The 17450-nt window shown below is 48.8% G+C and overlaps 1 protein-coding gene and 1 long non-coding RNA gene across 6 annotated transcripts in view; one reads left to right on the top strand and one right to left on the bottom strand.

Annotated features, from left to right (window-relative positions):
* Positions 1-17450, top strand: part of LOC140697443 (uncharacterized) — a 96310-nt gene that overhangs the window by 59766 nt on the left and 19094 nt on the right. The window lies entirely within an intron of this gene.
* CACNA2D1 (calcium voltage-gated channel auxiliary subunit alpha2delta 1) overlaps positions 1452-17450 on the bottom strand; it is a 420595-nt gene continuing 404596 nt past the window's right edge. For all 4 annotated transcript variants that reach the window (XM_072965120.1, XM_072965122.1, XM_072965123.1 and 1 more), the window contains one exon: positions 1452-5611. In XM_072965120.1, coding sequence (XP_072821221.1) covers positions 5495-5611 — 117 coding nt within the window. In that variant the 3' untranslated portion in view covers positions 1452-5494. The remainder of the gene's footprint in view (positions 5612-17450) is intronic.

The following is a 17450-nucleotide window of genomic DNA, read 5'->3' as shown; positions in this document are numbered from 1 at the left end:
ATAGTAGATATGACCCTGTGATATGACTGGGTAAGACAGCAAATTGTATGGGATTTCCACTTGTGGCAGAGATATCAGTGTGTGTCGGAAATGCGTGTATGAAAAAAATGGAGGCCATGTAAACGGTATTAAAATAAGTAGCATTGTTGCTGATATATCAACGTATGGAAAATTGTGTCGGAGCTTTGTGGATAACTCCGCTGTGAGATAGGAGGCATTTGAGAATCACGAAAGGCCCAAGAGGTTAAATGTGTTACGGCGTCACACCAGTTACTAGGAAGGTTCGGTGGTCGTGCGAAAATGGAGGTCAGAGATAATGTGCCGTTCAGATCAGAGAATCTGAGGCCTTGTGGAGCAGATTGCGAGAAGACACTGCCAGTAGGTGTCTGAGGTAGGAGAAAAAAATACTCTAAATCAAGGATTGTAACTCTTAGAAGTGTAGGGGCGAGTGGGCAGTGTTGCGTATGTGAGTACTGTGTGTTAAGTAGAGGTGTTCTGAGTGTGTTTGCAGGCAGAGGGAAGGAAGCTCACAGAGAGGGCAGACTGAGTATGTGTGAGGAAGGAGAAATGATCAGGCAAAGTTCGAAGGGAAGAGGTGCGGATAGGATTAAGATGATTGATAGAGGAAGTGAGCGTCTGGGGGAGTAGCAGGATCGATTAAGGAGATAATTAGGTACAGAGTGAAGCCAGATCTTCAAAAAGGCAATGTTATCCACCTTACCCTGTATAGTAGGATTGTCTTGTTAGCATGCCTTGGTCAGGAAGTAGGGGTCCCACTGTGCAGTAATCCCCGGCAGTGCTGCCTACGTAACGCAGCCCTCCCGTGTGGAGGTGTTTACTGTCTTATGGGCTCCTCAGAAGGAAAAGCAGGCCTACATTATATTGGATTCGACACAACATGGGACTCAGTACTTATCAGGGGAGCGTAGGAAGGCCCGCGGTAAGGTGGTGTCAAGGTCAGAGGGTCAGAGCAAGGTGGCTTTGTAACTGTTAATGCTGTACCTCATTGTTTAAGCTTGTGTTTGCTATGAAGACGCTCGGAGAGAGGTTTAAATATGAGACGTGAGAAAGGGTTGCAGCTTTCATGTGTTGTAGGTTCTGTCTTTCAAAGTAGGTTCCCCAGGTGGTCAGAAAACATGGAAGTGTTATTGTTTGGGTAGGGAAGAATTTTGTAACAGCCATCAGAAGTGTGGTTGAATGAGGTCCTCATTGCCTGGGTGACAGAAGCCCACGCGAGGAGGGTCAGAGTTACGCAAAGAAGTTGCAGTGACCTGTGTTTGTGGGTTGAGGTTTTTGTTGTGTAAGCACTTTCGTAATCCCAAAGTGCATGTCCATAATGTAGAATTGTCTCCCGAGCAAGGCCTGCTTTGTTGAGTAAAGAAGTAAAGAGTGTGTATGATAGAGACCGCTGCGTCTTATAACCGGATTTTAAGTAAGTACATAGTCCAGTCTGATGACTTTAAATGATAAACTTTTATTCTGAATATACTGTTTCTGCGCAAGATGTAAGAGAACATTTTCTGGGATTATAAATATTTTTATAACAGTATTATACAAATTTTTACAAAATGTTTGTATCAGGCTATTTAGTGTACACAAAAGTGTCAAGGGAACATAATAAAGGGGAAAGAAGAGCTTTTGTTCACAAGGCCACTCGGCCTTTTACGTGGATGCACATCGAGCATTTCCATAGAAGTACCCTAATGGCGGGACGGAGCAGTCACAGAGCACAGGAAAGACAGCTTTGTCAGGTCACACTGTAAGCTGGACTGGCATCTGTACAGGACAGTATCTGATTAGTCTCCGTGGAGTGTCAGTAATTTGGTGAACTATAAGTAAGGAAAGTAGAGGAAACTGTTGGTGAGGGTTGTGTTAGACTGTGGAAATCTGGGATTTTTTCAAGACATCTAGCAACCTCAGAGTTCTGCTTCAGTGGTCTGCTCTGTACAGAAACGCCCATGGGGTATTAGCAATGAGAGCAATCTGCTGTGGGGAAACAGGACAGAAGGTTGAGATAATCGTAAAATATGAGAAGGGGTGGGCCAGTGAAATAGTCATTGTCTTCTACACTGTAGGAAAGTAGTGAGAAGATGCATTGTGTTTCACTAGGTCCACCTCTGTACCGTGAGACACTGTCATGTCAACTAATACGATTCATGGAGTAGGTTAGAGTTGTAAAATAAGACACAGAATGTCAGCTTTGGGGGAGAGAAAGATGTAAAGGAGATGCAGAATACGGGAGAGCATCAAATATGCAAGTAACACTTGGGTTGCAAAGGTCACTTAAAAGGGAGACTGGCTGTGTGAACCCAGTAAGGCCAGTTTTAAAGTTAAGAAACAGAATAGTGTAGGAAAACTTAGAAATGGCAGCAACACTGTTTTCGTTTGTTCCAAGGTAGGCAATAACGCCTCAAGCAGTAGAAACATGAGAAAGGTCTTACTGAAATCGTATAGGCCCAGGACCTGAAAGTCTCTACAATCAAACCTGGCATGTCATGTTAAAAACCTGGTACAAATGTGGACCACGATTGGCGTTTGGCAGTAATGCTGGTTGTTTAAAGTAAGGAAATGTAAAGAAAGCGGTAATGCAACATTCATTCCTGTGACTTGACAGCAATGCACGAGTCACGTGGATTTTGGTTTGGTGACAAAGTGCAGTAAGCTGCTTGAGTGGAGGACAAAAGAAGTGAAAGAAGTGTGAAAGGTGTTTTGATTGATCTCGTGTCATGCTGAGTCTTTGAAAAGCAATATTTATAACAGGCTGTAGTGTAAGGTCTTGTCAACAATTGGAACTCATAGAAGAATCCTAATGTAAATTGAAGAGTTCGATGGGAACGACCTTTCAGAGAACTGTGAGGAGAGCGTGAAGCCGAGTAGTAGGCATGAGAGGAAGTTGCCGTCTGAGAGCATGGTGATAGTGTATTTAGTGCCAGGGAGGTCACTGTCATAATATGAATGTATTGTGTAACAGGAAATAAAAGGTCGCGGCAAGACTCGGGCATGTAAATAGCTTTTGACGGTGAAGGGAGCCAAACAGGGCCCTGCGAAGAGATGCCAAGTTCCACTGTGCTGAAGGCAGCAGCAGTGCAGGTGATGAAAACGTAGGTCACTGACAGCAGCCATGAGAGTAGATGCAGGAGATGTTAACGGGCACTGGAAGGTAGTCTTTTGTACGCTGGAAGGAATGCAGTTGTTTGGATGTGTGGCATTTATATAGAGAAACTCCCATGGGTAGATATTTTGATATCCCCTTCCCTGCAGTTTCGTGATGAAAATAAAATAGTCTTGCAAAAGGTAAGCGTAAGTGTTAGCTATTGAAGTAGCAAAGAAGAGGATGTAAACGTGTTTTCAGTAGAGTGAGGAGTTCCATCCTTTTGGAAATCACTGTGCTGTTTTCTGAGATGTCAATACCAGGTAGAAATGGGACTGCGAGATCACAGCAATGTGTTACAAGTGGTAACGGATGGCAATTCTGTGTGACAGTTGGCAAAGTGACTCTATTTCCCTATCCGCTCATTTTTAAAGGAAAAGTTAGTTAGGCAATTGGTTTTTTGAGGGGAGAGGCAAGAAGGTTTATGTTTATTTATGTTTTTATTGTAATGAAAGTCCTGGGGATTGAATCCAGCACCTTGTGCATATGGAAAAGTTATTTTAAATAAGGAAAGGTACAGGAACGGTGCCCAGGGTATATTGGTGGTGGAGGGAATTACAAATCCATGCAAAGGGGAAAACAAAAGGAATGCGTCTTTTAAACTATGGTGAAGAATGGATTATGTCTGTGATACAGGAAGTGGACTAAGGTGTGCTGGATCATGTGAAGAAAAGAACCAATGCATCCTACCGGTCAGAAAGCCTGCATGCTTCCAGCCTTCCGCGGAGCTAGTCACTGTGGTTAAGAGTTAGAGTCAGTGTTTTTACCGTGTCTTCAAATACGGGTTAGTCCTGAAAATGATGTTTGGATGAATCTAGTCTGGTCGCATATGACTATATAATGAAATATTAAGTGTAGTACGGTAAGCATTCGTGGTAAGGAGGCTGCATGAAAACAATTCAGATGAAGCACAATCAAATATTTATGTGCATACGGACAGAGTCCAGGTTTCCTATTTGTTCAGAGTAATTTTAAACCGTTATCAAAGTGGATGGAAGTATAGGGTCAAGTGGTGATACCGTTGAAAATGGAGGGGCAAAAGCAGCAGTAGCAGCGGGAAACGGTGGATTGTATATGCCGCAGTTCCAGCGAACGAAGAGGAAGCCTAGGATGAGTCTTCTTTGAGAACATATATGTACTCTTCCAAAAATAAATGTGTCAAATCTGAGTATGTACTTAAAATTTCTGTACACAGGTCTCTCAGGCAAAAGCAGGAGTCTGTATGAAGTCCATGAATTACCATGTCATCATTCAGCAAATCCGTCATTCACATCGCACAGTATATTCAGAGTAGTTTAACGACAGATGTAGAAGATGACTTCAGTGCGTTACACTGCAAGGGTCAGGGTCTTACACAGGAATCATGTCACGCAGGGAACCTTTCCACGGACTACAGTCTACAGTAAGAGGGACAGAAACCGAAAGGTGAAGTGGCAGCAGCGTCATGCAAAGTCCCCTTGGTTAGCCAGGGTCATGTATCGCAAGAGAAAAGGTTTCCCGTCCCCGCCACGAGCTGTTTCTGGAGCGTTGTCACATGTCAGGCCAGCACTGCAGAACGATCCGTCCTACGAACGGAAAGAACGTTAGATGGAAGGCGTTGGTAAGGGCATACATTTAAGGGGAGCTGTGTCGCAGATGGAAATGTTACCCTCAAGCACCTGTTGTGTAATAATTTCGTAGTCATTGTTTTCAAGCAACCAAGTCACTACCACTGCAAAATTCACTTGGTCAGCATTCGTGTTCCATTTTTGGCAGGGAAGCCATTCTTTGTAAGGCATTTTATTCATGGGAATTTTTTTGTAGAATAGTAGCCATGTCTCCTTTGATAGTTTACATCTATGTCAGTTCTCTCAGTGTCTGTGTGTTTTGTTTTCAGTAGTAGCTAGTCAAAGCAGGGAAGCATGTTTAACTGAAGAATAAGTGAGGGTGCAAGGAAGGTTTTTTTCACTTAGAGTTTTCTGGGAAAAGGAAAGGAACTGCAGTTGGTCAGAATGTCAGGGCAAAGTCCATAGAGTTTGTGTGATTCATACACAGCTGTCTGGGGAGCCCGTGTACATAGAATCACCAGCCAGGCAACAAGAAAGCCTCCCAGTGTCCGGTAGCGCAGGTAGAGAGTTCTGCCGTGATGGAGTTCGTGGGTGATGCGGCGCTGACTCGAGGGCAAGGGTCGACAGCCCGACGGCCGGCCAGTGGGCGCCGTCTGCGTCAGCGTCGTAGATGGATGCCATGGGAGGGGCCCAGCAAGTGTTCTGCTGGTTCCTCAGTCGACCGTATTTCCATGCAACTGAGGGCTGACGGCTTGGCAGGGTCCGGAGTGTAACATGTAGATCTGGTTGTACAAGGTCATAGCTGGCAGTGTGTGTTGCCAGAGAGAAGCCAAAGTAGTGCACACTGGACCCCGAAGATGGACCACAGGGAGGGAGTTAATCCAGAAACGCCACCGCAGTCGGTGTAGTCCTCCTGTGGGCAAGAGACGCAGAAAGGAAAACGCTGAAATAGAGTTGTTAGGATGCCTTTCCGAACTGCCCCGGTGTAGTCCACGTGGGAACTCACCGTAGGAAAAGGGTTTAATTGCAATCCCAGTAGATTGCCCTGTTGTGGGTTTTAGTGTGCAGCAGTGTTGGGTCAGGTGCTTTCCCTCGGACCATGTAAGGAATGCTTTATTAACTGTAGTTGTCGATTCCGAAGACTGTGAACTGTGTGGAGGGATACACAGAAGTGTGAAGTGGGAAACCACAACGGTCATAGTATCAGATAGTCTTACAGGTGTTTTAGAAAAGAAAAGAAGTGAAAATGGAGGTTAATAGTGTTCAGTAATTCGGAAGAATGTGTTAATTTGAGCAGGTATGGGGAAGGAGGCAAAGTTTGGGGCTGGTAAAGGAAAGCAGGTTGAGAAATGAAGTGCTCTTTGGCACAGCCCTTCCATCCAGCGTCACAGGTGAGTGTAGGCTGCTCCACATGTAGCGGCTCAACCTCATGTGGAACTGAAATGAAGTGATGAATGCAGCTGAATCACACACGGAAGGACACACTGGAAGTGGAAGTGTGGAATTAAGAGTGAAGCTAGCCAGAGAGGTATGCTGTGTGTGGAGAAGCATGAAATGGACGCTGAGAATAAGCTCAGGAGCTGCCCCACTGTCTAGTGGTGGACGGTCAGGTGCCCTGGTCAGAGACCAGTGTGAGCTGCCTTTTATTCCTGGGTCCTGTCATTTGTAACATTTTGTGCATCTGTAGAGTCCTGTGAACGTAATGCATTTAAGTGGAGAGCCCTAGTATCTAATTGGTTTCCTAGTGATTAGAATGTAGCCGTGTAAGAGTCGGCCTCCAGGGAGGAAAGTTGGTCATGTAAGTGAATGGAGGAGTAAAGGTTCGAGCCAGAATAATTGTATAAAGAAAGACTGCAGAATCTTAGGAAAGAGTGGCTGTTCTCTGCTCAGTGGGTTGAATGCAGTGCCTGCCACCAAGCGGACGAAATACGTGTTGTGAGGAATTCTAAGGCGGCGGAACTCGCTTGAAGACAAGTGTGAGGGAAAGGAATGTATTAAGGGAAATGTCCGTGTTCAGAGGTGTTTTGCTGAAATCGGAAGAGAATCCAAATGAAGGTCAATTCGTAGTCGTCTAGCTACATGAGTTTTCAGGAGCACCTGAGAACGTGGAGTAGTCTCTCCGTCCAATACTGTCTCAGTGTCTGTGTCTGATACTTGTTCCGGGTTCTGGGTTCCCCTCAAGGTTGCCTGCGTTTCATCCTCGGGGTCTCTGCTGGGGCCGTGTACGTGGGAGAGTTGTTTTCTCTGTTAGTTTCTTCTTGTTGTCTGCTTTCTCTCTGGGGGGTCCAGTCTTGTAGCTTTTAATTTCATTTGTTTGTTTGTTAGTTAGTAACTGAGAGTGGTATTCTGTTGAATGTGAGAACTGGATTGTTTTATGGTAGGTTTCCTGAAGGGTCAGTGAGTGATGAAATAGTAAGACAGGGGAAGGGTGCGTTGTGGTGATTCGAGAAAGTTACAGAGCGTGAAAGGAGTCTCCCAGCAAGCTAAGTCACCCGTGCCAAAGCGCACGTATGTATGTGTCCGCTCGGGGCAGTGCGTGAAGTCTGCTGTCGTAGAGAAGTGCAGTGTCACCGTGCGATCAGGTGCAGTCCGCACGCTGTAGGGGACCCTCTGACCTCAGTCCTGTGGCTGTGAGTGTGCAGCCTGGCACCAGCCTTTCCCTGTGCCTCCCTGCCCCTGGCAGCCAGCTCGTCTGTCTTTGAGTGTGGGGTGTTTGTTTTTTGTTTAGGATTCCCAGTGTAACTGATGCCGGCAGTATTTGTCTGTCTCTGGGCGAGTGTTTTCACTTAAGAGTATTGCCGTCAAGGTCCACGCGTGTTGTCAGAGGTGGCCGGAGGTCCTTCCTGTTCTTGGGCACAGTTGCCGGTGTAGATGTGCAGTGCAGCGTGTGTGTGCAGTGAGCCGTCAGTGACCACGCAGGTTGTGTCCGTGTCCTGGATGTGGCTGAGTAGTGGTGGGAGGAACACGGGAGTGCAGAAACGCGTCTGATAGCCTGTGTGTTCGTTTCCTCTGCGTAGCACTGCAAAAGTGGAGTTGCTGGATCACATGGCAATTGCAGTGGTAAGTGCGTGCCTGGAGGAACTGAACTGCAGTGTGGGTTCTCATAGTGGCTGTACGAGGTTTCAGTTGCAGTAGCCATGAGTCGGGAGTGCGTTGTCTCCACGTGTTTGCCAGCATTTGGTATGTCTTGTCTTACTGATTTTGCCCGTTATGAAAGGTATGAGGTGATCATCTACGGTGGATTTGATTTGTGTGTCTGTGACGAGTGGTTGAGTATCGTGGCATGTGTGCGTTGGCCGTGTGTATGTGATGTTTGTACAAATGTCTTTGGAGATCCTCTGCCCGTGGTGAAGTCAGATGGAGTGAGTGTTGGATACTGAGGAGGAGTGTCAGTTCTGTGTGCATGTTGGATACGGGCCCCGTCTGAGATGCGTGAGCAGGGAACGTTTCCTGTTCGTCTGTAGGCTGCCTCGTCACTTTGTTGGGTTCCGTAGCTGTGCGGAAGCGTTAAGTTGGATGTGGGCCGCAGGTGTTCCTTGTGGTTTGGTTGCTATTGCTTTTTATGGTGAGAAATGTGAAAAGGCATTCTCAGGACCAGTACCAAGGAGGAATCTCCCTATGTATGTGCTGAGGTGTACGGTTTCAGGTCTTCTGTTCAAGTCAGCCGTGAATGGTTAGTGGTGTTTGGTGTGTGGAGTGAGATAGCGTGTGCAGCGTCGTCCTGAGGCCTATGGCTGTTCTGGTTTCGTAGTAGCACTTACGGAGAAGACTGGCCTTTTCCCATCATGTACTGTTGGCTCGTTTGTCATAAAGTAATTTACCACGTATGCCAGGGGAGCGTCTGGACTCCCTGTATTCTGTTCCCGTGATGTGTGTGTCAGTTTCATGCCAGTGCCGTAGTGCTTTGAGGAGCGTAGGTATGTAATGTAGGGTCACATCCGGGCGTGCGGTGCGTTCCGCTGTGGGTTGGCTGAAGTGTGCCGTGGCTGTGGCGGTCAGTTGCGGTTTCACACGTAGTGCAGGATGACTGTAAGTGGGTGGAACGGGCCCTGGCACTGTTCGTGGGGAAGTCGCTGAATCGGTGGATTGCAGTCGGTGGTGTGGACATTTCAGCAGTGCAAGTGTTTTAATCTGTGAGCACTGAGTCACTTTCCATGGATGTGTGTTGTCCTCGATGTCTTGCAGTGATGTCAGTGTTCCGTGTGTAGATCTTTCACGTCCTTGGTTACGTGTATTGTTTGTTAGGTATTGCATTCATGCGGATGCCATTGCACATGTATGTCCTGTGGTAGTGTGTCTGATAGTGCGGTGTCAGTGCCGTGGCGTGCGACGCACGGCTGTATAGTGCTGTTGGATGGGAGTGTTCCTGATTGTGTTTGTTTCTGAAGTCTTGGCAGAGTGTCTTGGTGGAGTCCCCTGGGTGTTCTGTATGTCATGTAATCTGCAAATGGAGAGAACAGGCAGTCTTCCTTTCCAGTTTGGACGCGTTGTATGAATTTCTCTTGAGTGTCTGCTCGGTCTCAGACTTCCAGCCGCATGTTGAATAAAAGTGGTGAGAGTGGCCACCCTTGTCTGATTCCTGACGGTGCAGGGAAAGCTGTGAGGTGTGCCCAGTGCCTACGGCGGTAGGTAGGTAGGTGTGGGTGTGTCGTGTGTGAAGTCTATGATGCGGATGTGTGTTCCCTGTATGGAGGGTTTGCATGATGTGTGATGAATTGTGGTGAGTGGTTTTTTGGCATGTATAAGATGACGGTATGCATTGTAGCCAGTGTTTGGTGAATGTGTGTATCGTATCCGTTGACTTGTGGGTGGTGAAGCATCCTTTTGTCCCGGGGGTCCATTTCACTGGGTCCTGGTGCGTGACCCGTGTAATGTGCCGTGGAACGTGGTCTGCTGATACACTGGTGAGGATTTTACTATGTGTAGTGTGTGCATAATAAGTAAGAAAGGCTGTATTGCAGAGGTAACTGTCTGCATGTGTGTAGTGTACATGCACTGTCATAATCCCGTAAGGAACTGGAGAAGCTTGACCCTGCTGCAGGACGTGTAAGTAAGTGGCTGGTTTGAAGGAGGTGTGAAACATGCAAGTCAGGGCCCTGAGCACAGGGAAGGGAAATATGCCAAGGACGCTCACAGTTCAGGAGCACCCTGCTGCGGTTTGTCAGAACCCGGAAGCAATGTTTTGTCATTTGTTGTAATTAGGTTGAAGAGTAAGGCTGAACAGGCTGAATCAGGCTTCTCCAAGTTTTGGAAGGGTGGTGGTAGTGGAGCGCAAGCAACTCGTAGTGCACATCTGTGAGCAGTGACTCAGATGTTTGTGATGAAGTGAGCATTGTATTTGCCCAGTTCTGAAGTGGCTCTTAAAGCCTTGGAAGAGAGACACTTCTTTAGGCTCCTGTGTGAAAGCAGCACGGTGAGCAAAGAAAGGAACCCTGGCCGTTGTATCATGGGCACGTCACACCCGTTGTCGTGTAGGGGTGTGGCCTGTGTCTTACAGTGTCCTTGTGTGGCTGTGGTGGAAGGGGACGGAGGGCGGCCTAGGGAAATGTACTGGGGAGTGTTCGGTCCTCCTGTTTTTGGACAGGGGTCGGAAGGAGAGGTATTCAGTAGGCTTGGAATCTTTGGCAGAATGCAGCAGTGTAGTTGCCTGGTCATGGATGATTGGTGGGAAGTGTTTGATCAGTGATGCTTGTTAAGGATTCGGTGGTGGCGGGGGTGTTTCTAGGGTTTGTCCACGTCTCCGAGGTGGTTCAATGTTTTGCTGTAGGAAGTGTCACAGCGGTCTGCTGTGATCTGTGGTACTTCTGTGTCAACTGTAACAGCTCCTCTGTGGTTTTGGGTCTTATTTATTTGGGGTCACGGGTTTTTTCTTTGTTGGTGAGCGTCAGTAGCGGTCTTGTGTGTTGCCTGTGGTGGTAAAAAAGGAGCACCTAGATGTAGTGATCTGGTGTGCTGGTTGTCATGTGTCATGCATGGTACTGTGCTGTGATGTGTGTTTTCTGCCTTTCTCTAGCATTGGGCTGTGTGAAATCGATGAGATAGATAGATAGATAGGTATAAATGTAGCTGGTTCATCTGAGATGTTTGTGTGGTCATAATGGAGGTGGGTATGGCTGTGAAGTTGTCTTTTTCTCAGGATGACCTGTCCAGTGGTGAGAGTGGGGCAATGAGCTGCGACGGTACTGACGTGATGTTGTCTTGTCTGTCTGTCTCCCTGTGAGTCCTGTGTGTGTTGTATGTGTCTGTGTGGGTGCTGTGATGAATGCAGGTGCGCGTGTTGGATGGGGCATTTATCAGTTTGGAATGACCTGTGTGTGTTGTCATAGTGTTTGTACTGGAGTCTGCTTTGTCCGTGTGCGCGCCTGTGTGTCAGCGTTTTGTTCATTTCCATGTTCACGGAGTGTATGTGGCCATGACAGTGTGTGTGTGTCGTTAAGGCTGAAATGTAGATGGGATGTACTGGTACGTAGCATGTAGTGGTATCTTTCTTTTGTGTCAGTGGGGCTCTCTGTGCCGTGGGAATGGCAAGTGTAGTCCATAGGCTTGTGAATGAGTTACTGATGGATGGACAGACAGACAGACAGTAGGTGAGTTACTACTGGAGTTTAAAGTGTTTTCAAGTACTTTTGAAGTGTCTGTCTGTCTTTGTTCTGTGTGTTCCTGTTCTTTTCTTTGCATGTGTCGTGTGAGGACTGTCTGTGGTGGCGTGCACAGAGTCCTGTTGGTTCCCCGTGTGTGTGTGTGTGTTTGATGGAGACGGTGGCTCGGGGGCTGCTAGGTGGCCTGGGGAAAGCGGCTTGGCGTGTACAGGAGTTGGTTTTCTGTTGGGCACAGCCGAAGGTGAAATGCATGCTGAAGCTCTGCACTGTTGCTCTCCCCCTCTGTGGTTTACGGCTGTGAGGTCCTAGCTGACAGGTTTGTTTGTTTGTTTGTACTTTTGTACTCTGTACTCTGTGTGTGGTGAGTGTGGTTGGATAGATGGGTGGGTGGGTAGGTAGGTAGATAGATAGATGGATGGATAGTTTTGCTGCCTGTGTGCTTGAGCTGTCATACTGGATATAAAAGGGAGGAGTCTGCCGCCAGGACAGTAGTATGTGAGCTCATAGGAGTAGATGGAACTGTGGCAGTGAGAGGTATGCTGTTATGTTTGCCCATTAGTTGTTACTGCTATTGTGGTGTTGCCTAAAGGAGTGTCTTCAGCATTTCGTATAAGGCCAGGGAAGTAAGTAAGTAAGTGGCGCTCCGTGTTTCAGGTGTTTCCTGCCTGCAGAAGTGTGTCGTCATTCTCCTTGTGTCCTGAGGGACGGGTTTGGTGGGTATGGTCGGTGGGCAGGCCTGGGTGGCTGTCGTCTGGGAGTCATGTGAGTGTGTTGTGCAGCCTCGTGTGGGGCCGTGCAGGGCGCTGGAAGGATGCTGTGGACCCTGGAGGCTGCTGTCTGTGTAGGGCGTCGATAATGAAGTGCAGTTGCTGCTGTTGAGATTCTGTCCGTGTCTTTTGCACTGGTGGTCATGGGACTGACGTGCATGGTTGTGTGGGTCTGTGTGGTTGTTGGTGTGTCCCATGTGTATTGGGAGGGCAGGGACACGGTGTGGGAGGTGGGAGGATGGGAGCATGTGGGCGTAGTGCACGTGTGTGCCGCGCGACGAGGCGCAGCCTGGAACGGGTGGGCAGCAGTCTCATGTGTCCAAAGGCCGATGTGTGTGTGTTTGTTTGTTTGTTTTGTGGTGGGACCCTGTGCGATGTACTGTCGGAGCAAGTGTGCAGTGCCTGACGTGGTCGTTGTAAGTGCAGGAAGTGAGGTGTGGAGCTCTGGAACGTACGGCTCTTACTGCAGGAAGTGTGTGCCCGCTGCCCAGCCCGTCTGCCTCACACCCTCGGCAGTGCCCTGGTTGTCTGTCTGTCTGTGTGTCTGTGTCTGTGAGGTCGGCTCTGTTTGTTTGTTTGTTTGTTAGATGCCACAGAGAAGCGAGCTTGCAGGGAACCTGTGTGTGTGTAAGTAAGTAAGTAAGTAAGTTAGTTAGTTCTGCCCTGTGTGGGTGACTGACTGGAAGAGAGTGGAGAGGTCGCAGTGGGTAAACGGAAGGTGAACATGGTGAGGGGATACACTTATGTGTGATGATGCTGTGATCACGCAGGTAGTGGTCCTCAGAGGTTGTATGAGGAGTGTCTTTCTTTTGTGTTTGTTTGTTTAGTAGTTGGAGTGAGCAATGTGCAGTGTGCTGGCAAGCGGGAGCGTTGTGCAGCCATGTCGTCTGGGTTCAGTGGGCGGCGCGGCAGCTCTCCAGGGCCGGGTCGCTCGTTGCTGTGAGGGAGGGAGTCCCGTGGAGCCGCCTCGGCGCTGTCCGGTGCTCATCAGTGCCTTGTAAGTAAGTGCCATGTATTCTGGTTTCCTGAGCGAGTGTGGCTGTGTGGATTGCACACAGGGGGGATGTGGAGCCCGAGTGCTGTGTGTGAGGGCAGCTGCCTAGCCCCGTGCGGTCCAGGTGCGCCCACGGTGCAGCAATTCACACCGTGCTCTGTTTGTTTGTTTCCTGGTGGCCAGGTTTCGTCTGTGTGTGTGTGTGTGTGTGTAAAGTCACGTCGTGTTTGTGGTGCTTATCTGGTCGTTGGTTGAGGGACATGTCTGTCGGTTGCTTCTGTGTGCTGGCTGCTGAGAGCAGTGCTGCAATCAATCAATCATCAGTCGTCAATCAATCAATCAATCAATGTGGGCGTGCAGGAAAGTGTTCCAAATCTTGGTATGTCCTGTGAATGGGTTTTGTTGCTTTCAGTCTGTGTGTTTGCCCGTGGTTTGGAGGCGGCAGTCAGTCAGTGGCCTGGTGTTGAGCTGACAGATACTGGTTCCTGCGCCATGCAGTGTGCTGCAGGAACCTCTGTGTCTGTCAGTAGGATTTCTAAGCTGTGAGTGTGTCCTTTAGGTCTCTGAGGTCTGTGTGGTGCTGCTCTATGGTTCCTTGAGGAAGAAGTAGTCAGTCAGTCATGTAGTGTGTGCACGGCTCCCCTGAGCTGGGTGACCATGTTTGTTTGTTTGTGTATGAATGACCGCTGGTTAGGAATGGTGTTTGTTTGTTTGTTTGTTTTCTCCCTTTCAGGCAGTGTTGACTGACTGTCTTGTCTCGTTGAGGTCAGTGTGTGGAATGTGGCCTTCTCTTGTCAAGTCAAGTCAAGTCTTGGCCAGTCTTTTTTCCCTTGTCTTGCTTGTCGTTGACGCTAGGTGTTTGCTGGTTGCTGTGCAATAGGGAAAATAAACAATAGCTGCCGCCTCGCTTAGTGGAATGGAGGTTTCCGTTTTTGGTGTTTGTTTGTTTACTAGGTGAGGGGGTGGCAGCACCTGTCCGTGTGCCTATGACAGCGACCTCAGTCAGTCAGCACCTCAATGCAGGCTGATGGGAGGTTGGAGACGAGGGCAGGAGCCTTTAAAGGCAGCAGATAGATTAGATAGATAGATGATAGATTAGATAGATGAAGTAAAAAGTAAGTGAGTGCCTTTCCGGGAAGGAGTGAGAGAGAGAGATGAGATGATGGGTGCATGCGTGTCGTCCCTCTGTGCGGGGCCCTGAGGAGCCAGGTGGGTGAGAAATAATGGGTCCTGTGGTGCCGGTGAGGAGTGGCAGGCCTGCTGGGGTGTGCAGCGCTGCCGTGAAGGCTGTGGGTGTAGTGCGCCGCCCTGGAAGCTGGGATCCCGGAGGTGTGCAGAGGCTTCTCTGCAGGAGGCACCAGTACCCTGGAGTGAGTGAGTGAGTCGGAGGATGTCTGCCTGCCTGCCTGCCCCTTCTCCTGTCTGCAGGGTGAGTGGCCGGAAGGCCCTAAAAGTGTGGGGTAAGTAAGTAAGTAAGTGAAGAAGTCAAGTCGGAGGGCTGGCCTGCAGGCAGCCGCTGTGGAGAGCGGCATTTCCGTCGTCTGCTGTGTCCTCACTGAGCTGTGGGAGGCTTGGCTTGGCAGGGTGAGTGAGTGAGGAGTCTGTTCGTTGGAGTGGAGTGAGGAGTCAGTGTGTGAAGAGGTGGGTGCTTGTTTTGTTTGTGTGTTTATTTGTGTGTGTGTTTGTGTGTTTTTGGGTGTGGTTTTGTGGGCCCCGGTGGATGGCAAACCCAGTAGGCAGTCAGTCAGTGCTGAGGTCATCTTTGGGGTGAGAGAGAGAGAGGAGGAGTCTTGAAAGGTGGGTGCTTGGTGTTCAGTGCAAAGGGGTTTGTTTGTGTGTTGGTTGGTTGGTTGGTTTGTGGCTCAAGGGGGAACGTGGGCATGGTTAGTTCCCTCCGAAATGGATGGATGTTGTTGTGTGGGGTGAGTGGGTTAGTTAGGGTTATGGAGTGATGGGGCGTTGGCCCTTTTGTGTCCCGTGGGTCGGGGTTGTGCCGCTGCGTGTGTGTGTGTGTTTGTTAGGCAGTTAGTTAGTTAGTTTAGTTTAGTTAGTTAGTGACACTGTGCTGTTTGTGAAGGTCTGTCTGAGGGCAGCTGTGGCTTCCGCCGGTACTGAGCACTAACTAGGACGGCTCCCTCTGTAGGTGTTGTCTGTCGTCCGTCTGTCTGTCTGTGTGTGTGTGAATGAAAGAAAGAAAGGAAAAGATGATGATGTCAGGGTGGTGCGGACAGACAGACAGACATAGACATAGTTGTGTGAGCGTCCCTGCTGGGAGTAGTGGGTCTAGTCCAAGGGCAGGAGGCACATGGGACGTCTCCGTTTGTGTCAACTGAATGTAATCATCTGTAATGTGTCTGTCGTCTGTCGTTGTCTGTCTTGTCGGTTGGACGTGACATGTGTGTGATGAAGCTGTGCTCTGTCGTCTGTCGTTGTCTGTCTTGTCGGTTGGACGTGACATGTGTGTGATGAAGCTGTGCTCTGTCGTCTGCCGGTTGGTTCATGTGCCTTGGCATTAGTAGGGACAGAAGGCAGGTGGTAGGTGTCCTTTGTAAATGTATTTTTTATGTGTGTGTGTGTTTGTGTTTGTTTGTTTTTGTGTCTGTCGGAGGAGAAAGAAGGAAGGCGGCAGGCAGTGTCGTTGAACTTGTAGGGTGCCTGCCTGTGTGTGTGCGCGGTCCAGTGGACGAGCGGCGGGGGGAAGAGGGGAGATGATGAGGAGGCGGCATGAAGTATGAGGATGCTGGACGGCTGCACAGGGCTGTGCAGGGCGAGGGACCGCGGGCCCACCCCTCCGGGGCGCCGGCAGCACAGGGATGATTTTGCTGCCGCGCCGCCTCCTCCTCATCTCCCCTCTTCCCCCCGCCGCTCGTCCACTGGACCGCGCATCCGTCCACACTGCACTCACTCACCCATCATTTGTTTGTTTTCTCCTTTCCCTCCACTCCCTCTATCTCTGCCCTTGGCCTCTCCCACCTGCACGCCTTCACTCACTCAGGCCCCACAACAGCGACTCGCTCGCTTTCTCTCAGCGAGCAGAGCGCTCCAAACCTGCATACAAGGCTGCTGCTTCCTAGATTCCTACCTAGCCACTGCTCCTTGGGCCCTACACAACGCCTGACTGACTGACGGACGGACAGACACACACTCAGTCACTCACTGCACTTGCTTCCACACACACCACATGCCCCTGTCCCAACACACTATAGTGACGACAATACACTACACTGCCACCACTGGAGCAGCACTCGCAAACAAAAACAAAACAAAAACAAACATCCACACAGCTCTCCACACCATACTGGCTTCTTCCAACAACAACAACAACAAACACACACACCCCCCACCACTCACTCACTCACAGATCCTTGCTGCCAGTCCTCAACCTATCCATCCATCATCTACTAATCAATCAATCAGTCTATATCACCAACTATCTATCTGCCTATCTATCGATCTATCTGTCGCTCTGTCTATCCATCTACCTACATCCATCTACATCTGACTAAACAATCAATCATCTACCTATCTATCTAGCTAGCTAGCTATCAATCATCATCTCTCCATCCATGAATCATCTGTCTGCCTATCAATCAATCCACCAATCAATCATCCTTCTTTCTTTCTTTCCCTCCTTCTTACCTTACCTTACCTACCTTCCTTTACTCTCACTCACATACAACCCACAGTATACTTTACTTTACTTACTTACTTAACTTCACTTTACTTTACTTACTTTTCACTTTACTCTACTCTACTTTACTTACTTTTTACTTCCTTCCTTCTTTCTTTCTTTCTTTGACAGCCACTTGGACCCCAAAAACTTGGCTCACATGCTCTCTCTCTCACACACACCCCCCTACCTTCCTCGTGCCTTCATCCAGAGAACACACTCTCCTATGTTACAGACAGGCAGATGGCAGACGACACACAGACAGACATTTCGCTCCAACAACAAAAAACAAACACGAGACTTCTCCACATACTGCTGGAGTTCCATCACTCAATCACTCACTCACTCACTCAGAGGGCTTACTTCTTTCTTTTGCCTGTTTACTTGCTTGCTTCTTTCTTTCTTTCCTTCCTTCCCTCCCTCTGCTGGTTTGTTTGTTTCCCACTGGCGCACTACACTCTCTCTTTCTCTCTCTCTCTCTCTTTCTTTCCTTTCACTTCACTTCAGGACCCACACGACCCTCAGGCCCACGGACCTTTCTCCAGCAAACAAACACTTTCCCTTGGGCAGACCCCCCCCAAAGGTGCAGTCCATACCACAGGTGCTACTCCTCACACCTGGATTTCCCTTCCACATGCATACCTACCAACCAAACTGCACAATAACAGGAACAACAAAAACCCTGCCTACAACTCGACACTATTTATTTATTTATTTATTTA

This window comes from Vicugna pacos, chromosome 7 (assembly GCF_048564905.1).
Source record: "Vicugna pacos chromosome 7, VicPac4, whole genome shotgun sequence".
In the NCBI taxonomy this organism is placed as follows: domain Eukaryota; kingdom Metazoa; phylum Chordata; class Mammalia; order Artiodactyla; family Camelidae; genus Vicugna; species Vicugna pacos.
This window is presented reverse-complemented; position numbering and strand designations above follow the sequence as displayed.